A 12,531-nucleotide genomic window follows, 5' to 3' on the forward strand; every position below is an offset into this window, starting at 1 on the left:
AGGTGCCCGAAGCTAAGCTGGAGGAGGATGGTGCATCAAGGTTCCAAGCGGAAGCTGTAGAAGATTAAGTGTCCTGTGTTAGCCAGTCAACTATGTCCTCTAAACTTTTCGAGTTCAGGGTACGTGGCCTCTGAACACTGGGCATTATTCTAGGGCCAAAGGGAATCACAGCACCACGACCACGACGGCCCCTGCGGGGTGGCCTGCCTCTGCCTGTCATTTTTTTTTTCAATTAGTGGTACTATACGTGCAAGCTACTGTGACAACAGATATGAGTTGCACTGTGCACTGGCAGAAGTTGGCAGAGTAGACGCTGTAGGCCAGACACACACGCTTGCAGACAACTAACTGCTATTCAATCTATTACAGTCAAAAATTATTATTTTTTTTAAATGTACACTACTGTTACACCAGATATGAGTTGCACTGGTGTGACACTGTGCCCTAGCAGGCCCTGAAACGCACATGTGTGAAGGAAACTGACTGCTATTATTTCACAGTCAAATTTCTAAAAAAAAATGTATGTACACTACTGTTACACCAGATATGAGTTGCACTGGTGTGGCACTGTGCCCTGGCAGGTCCTGAAACGCACACGTGTGAAGGAAACTGACTGCTATTATATTACAGTCAAAAACGTTTTTGTTTTTTTTAAATGCAAGCTATTGTGACACCAGATATGACTGGTGGCACTGGGCAAGTGGGCACAGTATATGCTGTGAGCCTGAAACACACGCTGGCAGGCAGGCAACTGCAATTAGATTACACAGAAATAAAAAAGCAGACTTATGTTCTAGCCCTAGAAAGGGCTTTTTGGGGTGCTGTCCTTACAGCAGAGATCAGATGAGTCCTTCAGGACTGTAGTGGACACTGAATACACTAGCCTAGCTATCGATTTCCCTATTAAATCAGCAGCAACTACACTGTTCCTCCTCTCACTAAGAATGCAGCTTCCGAATGAATCTAAAATGGATGCTGTCCAGGAGGTGGGAGGGTCTGCTGCTGATTGGCTGGAATGTGTTTGCTGACTGTGAGGTACAGGGTCAACATTTACTCAATGATGACGAATAGGGGACGGACCGAACATTGCATATGTTCGCCCACCGTGGCGAACGCGAACAAGCTATGTTCGCCTGGAACTATTCGCCAGCTAACTATTCGGGACATCTCTAGTAAGTACACATGAAGTTTACACGGTTTCCTGCAAGTTACATGTTGGCATAAAACAATTATAGCCTTGATTTAACATTTTTGGATAAGCTTTCCAAAAGATTTATTATCTTTGTAAAAAAAATTCAAATTACTTTTTCAATATATAAAAATATCAACATAAATCATATATAAAAAAAATCTATTAATATATGACAAAATATTAATATATATATATATATGTATTTTTTTATAATAGTAAAGAATTTTCAAAAAAGCCTATATTCTTTACACAAGTCAGTTAAAGCATAAACAAGTTTAGTAGGCCATTTAATAGAAAATCTAAGCAAGAAATATATAAAAAAAAATACCTCCATGACCACATTTCAACATGAAACATATGTTTAACCTTGGCAGAAGGAATTTGATTCTCCAAAACTGAGAGAAACAATGGATGAACTTTTAGAAGTACTTGACAATAAATTGCTCCAGTCTCCCGAAACTTCTTTGGCTGCACATCCTACCGATAACCTATGTCTGCCATGCAATATGGATAATGAAAATTCACATACTACCTTTGAGGAGCAATCTCACCAACATAATAAATCGAGCTACGATAGTTTTTTTGACCATCATAACAAATGTCATCTTGCGGAGCTCCAATCGTTATCACATGAATTTTCTCAGTTGAACTCTGAAGAAACATTTAATTTCAACAATAACATTGGAACTTATAACATCAACTTGAATAGCACAGCAGGAAGTGTCAGCTGCTCAACAAAATATACAGTCAAAAGTCACCAATGTCGGGTTGAAAATCCACCCATGATTCATGGCTGTTGTGAAAACCTTAATATGGTAACCATTAGACAACAGAAGCAGACTTCTTTCTCATTTTTCGAGTTTCAAATTATGCATGAAGAAGAAAAACTCTGTAACCCTTCCGTCGATAAAGGAATTACAACACTGGATGAAGATGAAAACAGGTATGTTTTAAGCATAAACTAACATTTATTAGATTTATACATTATGCAAATCGTTATTGAGTTATTGAGTCAATTGATTTTATTACTTATCCTGGACAATTGATTTTATGACTTGTCCTGGACAAGTAAGAATTTATGAATCAAATAATGAAGATTTATAAAATAAAAGAATGTGCAAAATGTTAACTATCGATTTTCAAGCATGTTGTGAAGATTTCTATGAATAACTATTATCTTAGCATCATTTAGCCTGAATGTATTTGTAATGTATTTCCACAGGTTGCTATTTTCTGCTATCAGTGATGGAAAAAGAGCTCGAGCCTATGTTCTTGCAAGAAGACTTACAATGTGTAATAAAATCAATGTGAAAGATTCGAATAAAAGGGTAAGCATATCCCCTATATAATGTTACTATGGTCCTGTAGATAGTTTTAGGGTATTGTCAGTTCTATGAAGCCATCATCTCTCTCCTAACATTCAAGGTAGACTCTGGTGGCCCAGCAAGGAGGAGATATTTGTGACTTGGTCAGCAAAGTCATCTATTGTATGCTTACTAGTGGTCAACTTGTTGCCTAACAGTGGTGAACTGTGGGATTATAACCCTGAATGTAACCCCTGATCTTTAAGCTGGGAGGAGTGGAATTAGATCTCCGAATCTATTTTCCCATGCTGCTTTCCATCCCAGTCTCCTTGTTGAGCCTCATCTGAGCAGCACAGCTATGATAAAGATATGAGTAATATGACACTCTAGCCAAGTTTCCCTGTCTCTATCTTTGTGCTGCTTCCACTCCTGGCCAGATATCAACAAGGAACCCAGGAGGAAGAGCAGTATGGCAGAAATGGGAGTTATTTGAGGGCAGAACCAATGGCTTTCTGAAAAAGTTTGGCAACTGCGACTCACCACTCCCCTGCATAGAGCACAGGTAGTGATGGTGGTAAAAATAATATTTTTATAGTGTGTGTGTGTGTGTAGTCGGTGTATGCCTGTGTCTGTGCTTGTGCATATTATATAAATACAAGCAGTCATGCCTTACTGACCGGGTTCCGTTCTTCGCTCTTATGACTCATCGTAAAACGAATTGTTCGGTAAGTAAGGATGCACTAGCGGGCATGCACTAGAGAGCAGGTCTCCATTTTCAGCAGCGTCATTAGGGCATCATTAGCCAGACTGAAACAAGAGTTCTAAGTGGCTAATTCTGTGCATATTGGATGTCTGATGTCAGCACACACAACATGCTGGCGATTGGAGTCATACCCCCTCCCCTTCCATGCAACCCATGTCTTCCCCTCAGCCCACCTTCCCAGACATCTGTCCCCCCTCCAGCGGGGGACAATTACATCATTGGAGGAGGAATGGGCTGCAGGGAGAACTTGCCTTGGCTGTGGAGCGGAGGCAAGTTTTAGCTTTATTTTGTTTTTATTTTTTTAATTTGGCAGTGGACCAACCCAGCATGGGTTACTGTTACTGTGTTTTTTGTTTGGACTAAACCTTTTACCAGTTGACTAAACTAATGTCTTACAATCAGCACGCTCATGCAATGAATGATAATATCTTGTTTACCCAAGTATCCACTTTCCTACTATTGTTATAGGAAAATCACTAAAAAGCAATTCTTGGGCAAGGTTCTAGCTGTGGAGCATTGCGTACAGAAACTGATGGAATGCTTGTAACTATACCTCACCTTTAAATGTGGAATTTAAAGGGACAGTATAGACACCTAGACCACTTCAGCTCATTGAAGTGGTCTGGGCATTGTGTCACTGTCCCACTTAGCCCTGCAATGTTAAACATTACAGTTTTAGAGAACCTGCAAGTACCAAGGTGCTTCTGGGATTTTACCAGACTTTAAGTAACTCCTCTGCATGAGGACATTCAGCATCAGTGAAAACCCCATAGGTATACATGGATCCAGTGCTTTTCTATAGGGAGGGCCTAATGATGATCATTTTAGGGAGGAAGTGTTTTTTTTTTCATGATTTTTATTCTTTCTTGAAAGACTGCATTACATGTGGCAGCTGAAAAGAATCAGCATTTGATCTTTCAAGATCTCTTGGGATTTGGAGCCAACATCAATGAGCGTGACAGCAACGGAAAAGCACCACTTCACATATGCGCATCGTACGGACATGTCAACGTCATGGAGGTAACTACATCTAACTCACATTAAATCGTAGTATTGATTTGTGCTTTTAATCAATATTAGTATTAGTGCCTTAGAAGTGGCTCTGCAAAATGGTAAGTGGCAATAATGCTAAATTACACACTGTATTATCTGTACAAATCCAACTAATCATAGAAAGTTACGGTAGGCCGGAAGTGCTAGGCTAAGGTCAGATAATAGTGGTACTGTGATTGGTAGATTCCCACGCTGCGAGCACCAGCTGGGACAGGTGATTGTGGTTTGTTGTCCACATATCTGATGGTTAGTTCTGGTCCTTTGATGCACACCGATGATTTTGACTGTTTATGTTAAGATCAGAAGATATCTTCACTGGTGATGTCACATTGGAAGATGTCTATTTTATCCACAAAATATATGTATGCTGAAGTCAGTGTCATAAGTGTTCTTCAGAAGATATGCAAGTATGTATTGTGGACTGCTACTTTGGAATAAAAGATTTGTAAGAGATCAGTGTAATTATGACAAGAGAACGAAAACTAAAAAAAATGGTATCTTTCTCTCAAGTGTGACCTTGATAGTTTTGTGAATGTCACAATAATGACCCTAACAAGCAGCACTAAAGCTTAGGCAAATACCTCTGAAATCAATAAAAATATGGTAGTGTAATACTGTTCTTTACAAATAAGCCTGGAAACAGTGTCTAAAATAAGGTTAGTTTATGTATATATCATTGCCAAATCTAGACTAAAGTTTAGAGACTAATTATAACTTAACTCTTGCACATGTTCATTAAACCCAAAACATAGCACAATAGTGCACTCAATCTCTCAAACGTTTCTAGATATTCTGATATGGAAAGGTACATAAGTTGAGTTTTATTCACAATATAGAGTTAAAAAAGTAATTTAGATCAAGAAGAAATTGAGAAAAGTGTGAAAGGTTAGGGATAGCAACATCAACTTTTCCAGTGATTACATTATATTGTCTTCAACTTGTTTTTTCAGGTTTTGAAAAATACCAAGGAGACGGGGCAAGATCTACAAGTAGAGGCTTTTGACAGCAGTGGTAAGAGTGATAGCTTTTATATTAAAATAAAATAATGTATTGCGCAATCAAGAGAGAGATCTAAAATTGTGGAATCCATTTTATGATTAAAAACATATGACTAAAAGCTTGCTGCTGGTTTCATCTCCAGTTCTTTACCCCTAAATGTTGGCAATGTATAATTGGAGACCTCAATTCCAAAGCTTGACGGCTACCTTTTGGCAAATTGCCTCTGTTTTTCAGCAATCCAATCCTGTACAGATGAATTGGACAATGTATTTTAAATATTGTATTCTAATCTTTCCTCTGCTATTACATGTCACATACTGTGAAGACTATGTCCTAACACCTTTCACAGGGAGATGACCTTCACCTGGTATATAGTCAGGAAAGTGAATCCTAACCTTCTATCCAAGAGGACCTTTTTCACAAAAACACTTTTTTGTTTTTGTTAACTTTTTTATTTATGCACAATTATATGTAAAATAAGTATTACACATTTATTAATTAGCTGTAAAATGATATAACAAAAGAATGGAAGTAAGCCACATGAAATCTGTGGACAAATACACAGACATTTAGTGTGCAGTATGTCAGTGAACATTTAATACGGAATAGAGAGTCTATAGGATAAAGGGGTATTAGTCATGAAAACAAAGTGATCAACGTAAATTAAAGGAGAGACCTGCAGAAATAAAACAAAGATAAAAAAAGTAAAAGGAGGAAGTAAGTGAAAATTAAATTAAGATTATATCTATGAAAAGTGAAAGAGGTAAGATCTGCGTATGGACTGAGTGGTAGGGAGAAGACACATAAACACATTAACTTGTTTTATGAATATATAGGTTGAAAAAAGATAATTAAAGGTTTCTTCCAAGCACTATGACAACGTTAGTGATTTAAAGTGGTTATGGTGCCTGGAGTTTGTATGTGCAGTGTTTCATTTAACCCCTTTGCTGCAGGAAGTATAAACCTGATAGCATTATTGTGGAGTCATTAGCCAGCTTCTTACAAGAGTTCCTGGCTGGCTAATGGCTGTTCTTGCATTCAATGTTTGAAAGCGATCAGCCGTCATTAATAAATGGTGACGGCATTGGTATACAGCTTCTATCTCTCGATAGAATCTGGATTTACGTCACCCAGCGTACAGGAGACTCTGCACGCGGTAAAGACCCAGGTAACAGGGCAAACTGTTACAATATGTTTGTCCACGTTACCTGCGTCCTTGCTGGGGTACTCCTCAGACTGTGGTTGGAGTAAAGCTTTAAGTGTCTAGACAAAAAGCGTAAAAGAAAAAAAATGAAAAAAGAAAAAGCCTAATGTTCAGGTGAAATGCTCAGGTGCTCTGCAGAATAGTCAGAATTATTCAAAGCAAACGTAATTTGTACATTCAATTACTTAAACTAACAGACCTCTAACATTCAATTCATCAGTATAATGAGAATTGGCAACACTTCAAACAGACAAAACATTGGGAATTGTAGCCAGAAAACTCTTTTTTTCTCATATACAATACCAAAGGAACCAAAACCACCTAATGATTTATTTTGTTTGCTTGAATTCCCTCTTTTTCAAAGTCTGCTTGGTTAAACATGCCAGACAATCTTCTATCCATGCATATTCTGTTTATAGTGCTAGCAGTATAGTCTATCCTCTGGCTGGGTAGGATACAATGAAACAGTAACCATGGAACTTGAAACAATTGCAAGAAACACAAGCGGTACCCTTCACCGCAAACTTGCGTGTTGTCTGTTTTTTAAACTGTGAATTGAAAAAGAGAAATGACTCCTTTATAAGTACTGCAGTATCCCAACTCTTTGTAGTAACTTGCGATTTGCAATTAATGCAAGCGAGTTAAGATTTTCAATGTGGTTGAGTAAAAGTCAGATTTATCAGGAAATTGCACTTTATCCTGCACCCCTGCCCTAAGTATAAAGGAGAAAAAATCCAGAAATATGGAGTACACAGGACGTCACAGATTTCCTTGGTAGAATTAGGTTTAGTTTAGGAGAGGAAAAAGTTGTTAAAGATCTAATTCATAACAATAAAATACACTGGTGAAAGAATCCTAAAAGGGATAGTGGTGCTACAATCACCTTAGTGGAGCCACAGAAACCACTAAAATAAATACAAGTGATAATAAAAATACAAATGGTGAGAGCACTCAAATAAAATAAAATAAATACACAGTACACTTGTAATATTACCCAAAACTCAATCACAATCTGGAAATAAACACAGATGGAAAAGACATAGGGTAATAATGTAAGATAAAGTCTTAAAACTCTAATACTGGTCTCACTCACATAAAAAGAGCCACTTAAATAGCTGGCTCAAACTGCACGCCTTGAATCACTCTCTTATTGGACTTCAGCTGGGTCCTTTCTGTAGTTGAATCCCATGAGGCCAGAAATCCATCCAGACAACACCCAAAAGAACAGGAGGACTGGACAGAAGCCAAACCTCGGACGTCACAGGCCGAACTCGTGAACACATGTTTAGAGTTCGGCCTGTGACGTCCGAGGTTTGGCTTCTGTCCAGTCCTCCTGTTCTTTTGGGTGTTGTCTGGATGGATTTCTGGCCTCATGGGATTCAACTACAGAAAGGACCCAGCTGAAGTCCAATAAGAGAGTGATTCAAGGCATGCAGTTTGAGCCAGCTATTTAAGTGGCTCTTTTTATGTGAGTGAGACCAGTATTAGAGTTTTAAGACTTTATCTTACGTTATTACCCTATGTCTTTCACATCTGTGTTTATTTCCAGATTGTGATCGAGTTTTGGGTAATATTACAAGTGTACTTTGTATTTATTTTGTTTTATTTGAGTGCTCTCACCATTTGTATTTTTAAAGATCTAATTCAGCTTGGAACATACCAGAATATCAATGCCAAGAGTTCATTTAATGATATTTGAGGCATGATGCCAAAAAAGGGATATTATTGTGTAATACCTCTTACCGCCTTTCATCAAATTGATTTGAGTACCATTATTGGAGAGCAGGAGATACTGGATGTATTAGTCAGATGAGATGTATTAGGTATCATGATACAGAATTTCACATTAAATGTTGTTTTTTTTTTTTTATCTATTTTGTCAATAACTGTATTTCTGCTGGTCTTTCCCATGGACATCTGGCATTTCTGAACGTGGGCATTTAAATATAATATAGTAGACATAGGATGGAGCTGAAGTCGGGTCACTTTTGCACCTAATGCTCCAGAGTTTTCTCAAAGAATACATTGCATTTTTTTATTTATTTTTTGTGATTTCATTGTAGGATTGACACCTCTGCACTATGCTGTCTTGGCTCATAATTTTACAGTTAAGGAATATGAAAACAGACACCTTAAAAATGATGTGAAGAAATGTCTTCATTACAGGAAGGGGGGATTGCTGCAAGGTGTGAAATGTTTACTGCAAATGGGAGCAGATCCATTAACCAGGGTATAAAAATATATAAAAATATATAACTGAATATTCATTTTATTTTGTTTTGATTTCAGGAATACTGAGCTTGATTTGTAAAAAGATTTGTATTTTAAACTCCAAAAATAGTGTATTTCGCCCACAAATGTCAAGAGCAGAATTCTGGGGAAATTGTAGATTAACACACCTTCTCAAAATTAGTATGCTCAAGGCTGATTTTCCCAAGGTCCATATTGAAGTATGTAGGTAATCCAAAACAATAATTTTGGAATTTACATCAAATTGTATGTTTATCATATTCACCACAACTTTTTGGCAACTTTGAGCTAACTATACATGTTATTACATGTATATGTGTATGTATGTATTTGTCAGTGTGTGTATCTATGTGTTTGTAACTGTGAGTATATGTGCATCTGTCTGTCAGTGTGTGTGTGTATGTGTCAGTATACATCAGTTTGTGAATCTGTATGTCAGTGTGTATGTGTCAGAGGGTGTAAATATGTTTTTCTCAATGTGTATATATGTGTCAGTGTGTGTATCTGTGTGTCAGTGTGTGCATATGTCAGTGATTATCTATGTGTGTGTCATTAAGTATGTATGTGTCAGCAAGTACATATGTGTGTATCTGTATGTCAGTGTGTATATGTGTATAGTGTATAGTTAGTGAGTGTATTTGTGTGTTTGAGTCAATGTGTATTTGTATCTGTGTGTGTGTGTGTAAGTATGTTTGTATGTGGCAGTGTATGTGTATATATGCGTACATCCCAACAATCAAATGCCAACACTACATGCAAACACACCCTTGCCATCAAAAATTACATATAAACACAGTCCGTAGTCAAACGCCAAAACATTTATACAAAAACACGCATACTTTCAAACACCAATACTACACGCTAAAGTACACATGCATTTAAAAGCCAACACTACATACAAACACACCTATGCATTCAAACATAAACAATACATAGAAGTACACCACTGAATTTCAATGGCAGTGGTAAATACAAATACTTCCCAACATGCAAACACGCATACTCCATACAAAAACATGATTACATTCAAACCCACAAACGCTGCTCACAAATACAACCCTGCAAGGATGGGCAAATGGTAGGTCCCTAACTGGCTTAGCATCCCAGGTGTTGTATGACAGATGGGAGTTTCCCTTATGGCCACCCTTGTGCTAGAGGGGGCCAAAAAAAGATTAATGCACCAGGGTCCTCACTATATTAGCTCTACCACTGATTAATGCCGTATGATAGTACCTACTTAGAAAAAAATGATTTTCTAATCACAGATCTTTTAAGATATTATAGATATTTTAGCGTGACACAATTATTCATTGCTTCTTAAATTTCTTCTTAAATTTGTTTTTCTTATTTCATTTCTTATTTTGTTTTATATCAGGAGCTTAAGACTGGTCAAACGTCCATACAGTTAGCCCACTCCGAGGATAACAAAGAAATGGTTTCTTTCTTTAGCAACCTCTATCCTAACATGAAAGAAATGTTGAATGAGGTACAATAATAATGTCTATTTTAGGAAATTAAGACCTACACTGATTTGGAAAGAATGTACATGACATATATGGGTAATCTACTGTTTTCTATGTATTATATTTATTGTATTAATATTTAGTTATGAGCATCCATCTGATTTAAATTTTGCAATGAAAACAGAACTATTAAAAAAAACTTCAAATGCCATTTAGTAAATCCACATCTAGCCATTACTGAAATAAAGGAATACTTAAACCACTATAGCCAGTATAGCCCAGTTAAGTCGTTATGGTGCCAGAAGTCTTAAGATGATCTCACTAATCCTTCTGGTGGTTTTCTCTATGGTGCCTCGAGTGTACTGATGCTCTCCCATAGTAAGACATTAAACTTTTTTCAGGATAGACAACTTACCTGGGATCTCTTCGGCGCCACTTCCTCTACAGTTGGAAGCTCTGACACTCATCTAAAACAGGCGTATGCAGATATAGGCTGAGAGCACTAGGCAGACGCTCTCAGCCAATGAGCGAGACCTGCACTGCAGTTTGTAGCTCTGGGGATTTATCACACGCCGCTTGCAGGAGTGTCCGACTGAAGAGGAGGCTGGAGCAGGTGTCCAGCTGACTCCGAGTAAGTTGTCAATGGCTTGACTAATTACTCTGAGTGGGTGCCAAGAATCTCCTGGCATGATGTCCAATTATAGCAGACTGTAGTGATTATAGTACAAGTACTATAAACTTTTTTTTCCTTTTTTTTTTTTTTTTAAAGAGATGCTGCAAAGACCATTGATGCAGCTACCGGCAGCATAAAATATGCAAACACTAACAGTGAAATAATGTAAAGGAACACAGTAGAGTCAGGAACACAAACATGTATTGCTGAACTTACAGTGTTGAAAACACTATGTAGCCCCCCGCCTCTCCCTTGTCCTCTTTAAATAGGGTGAAAACTCCCCTTATTTCCAGCACCGGTGTTTGGCTCTTCCCATAATCCACCTTCTTGACTGACATCATCAGAATTGATGATCTCAGCCAATCACAATGTTTTTCCATAGGAAAGCATTGGATTGGCTGAGATTGCTAATTAGGCCAAATGTCCCACTGGTTAATCAGCATCTCCTCATAGAGATGCATTGAATCAATGTATTACTATGGGGAAAGTTCAGTGTCTCCATGCAGGGAGTGGAGACACTGACTGTCAATCACACTGCACAGCACTGCCCCAGGAAGCACCTCTAGTAGCCATCTGAGAATTGGCCACTGGAGGTGTCCCTAGACTGTAATGTAAACACTACTTTTTCTCTGGAAAAAAATTGTGTTTACTTTCAAAAAGCCTTAAGGGAATGATTATTCTCACCAGAATAAATACAATAAGCTGTAGTTGTTCTGGTCACTATAGTGTCCGTTTAAGAAATTAATAATATAAGAAACTTGTTTTGGTTCTCCAGGACTACACATAAACTGTGATTTGTCCTCTTTTTAAAAATGTCCATGGGTCCCTCGAAAAAAGAGAAAAAGTGCAATACTCAAAAAGTACAGGTTAAAGTTGGTGAAATCAGTAGATGTTACATTAACAGAATACATTTTCAAATAGTTTGAGATAATAAACACCACATTTCTCTTTTTTGCTATTCTTACAGAAGCATACATTGTATTCAGTGTTTGAAACGATGGTGGAAGAATATTGTATTCAACAACACGTTGTGCCATCCCTTTAAGTATCTGGGTATAAAAATCCGTGAAAGGTTGGTTTATTTTCTTCATGTTATCCATAAATTGTGAGTCTTAGAATCTATTCTAATTGATTCTAGATTTCTAAATTTATTTTCTAGATTTGAATTAATTTGACCTACAAAACAAGGCATACAGCACTGATCATCTCATAAAAAAATAATACTCAGAGACGCTAAGCTGATGAGATATTAACATCTGTCCACAAGAATGGAACTTGGGTTGTGGACACAGAGTAGGAGCCTTACACAGGGAAACTCCAAAGCATAGTCCAAACATGTATCAAAGTCCCGATGGAGCACGGCACAGTCCGTAATCTAGATCAAAAAGCAAAGGTCAAAATCCAAGATTAGCGTCCGGAAACACGGTACACAAAGACAATCCGGAGACAATTTCAGATTTTAAATATATATATATATATATAAATATGTATGTAAAATGAAGAGGGCTGCACTCACCTGAACATGCATACAGTACAGTGCCACTGGGGCCAATTCATTCAACATACAAAATCCTGCGCACTCACTCATTTACTAAACAGCGATTTCAAGTCTCACAGAATGTAATAGTTT

General features: G+C 37.5%; 1 protein-coding gene across 1 annotated transcript in view; it reads left to right on the forward strand.

Moving 5' to 3' along the window:
• LOC134576980 (E3 ubiquitin-protein ligase HACE1-like) overlaps positions 1-11,954 on the forward strand; it is a 29,328-nt gene extending 17,374 nt beyond the window's left edge. Inside the window, exons 5-11 of the mRNA XM_063435633.1 lie at positions 1,567-2,135; positions 2,415-2,520; positions 4,133-4,279; positions 5,263-5,323; positions 8,579-8,745; positions 10,141-10,251; positions 11,869-11,954. Coding sequence (XP_063291703.1) covers positions 1,567-2,135; positions 2,415-2,520; positions 4,133-4,279; positions 5,263-5,323; positions 8,579-8,745; positions 10,141-10,251; positions 11,869-11,946 — 1,239 coding nt within the window. The 3' untranslated portion in view covers positions 11,947-11,954. The remainder of the gene's footprint in view (positions 1-1,566; positions 2,136-2,414; positions 2,521-4,132; positions 4,280-5,262; positions 5,324-8,578; positions 8,746-10,140; positions 10,252-11,868) is intronic.
• The last annotated feature ends 577 nt before the right edge of the window (positions 11,955-12,531 follow it).

The sequence above is a fragment of the Pelobates fuscus genome, chromosome 11 (genome assembly GCF_036172605.1).
Source record: "Pelobates fuscus isolate aPelFus1 chromosome 11, aPelFus1.pri, whole genome shotgun sequence".
Lineage (NCBI taxonomy): Eukaryota > Metazoa > Chordata > Amphibia > Anura > Pelobatidae > Pelobates > Pelobates fuscus.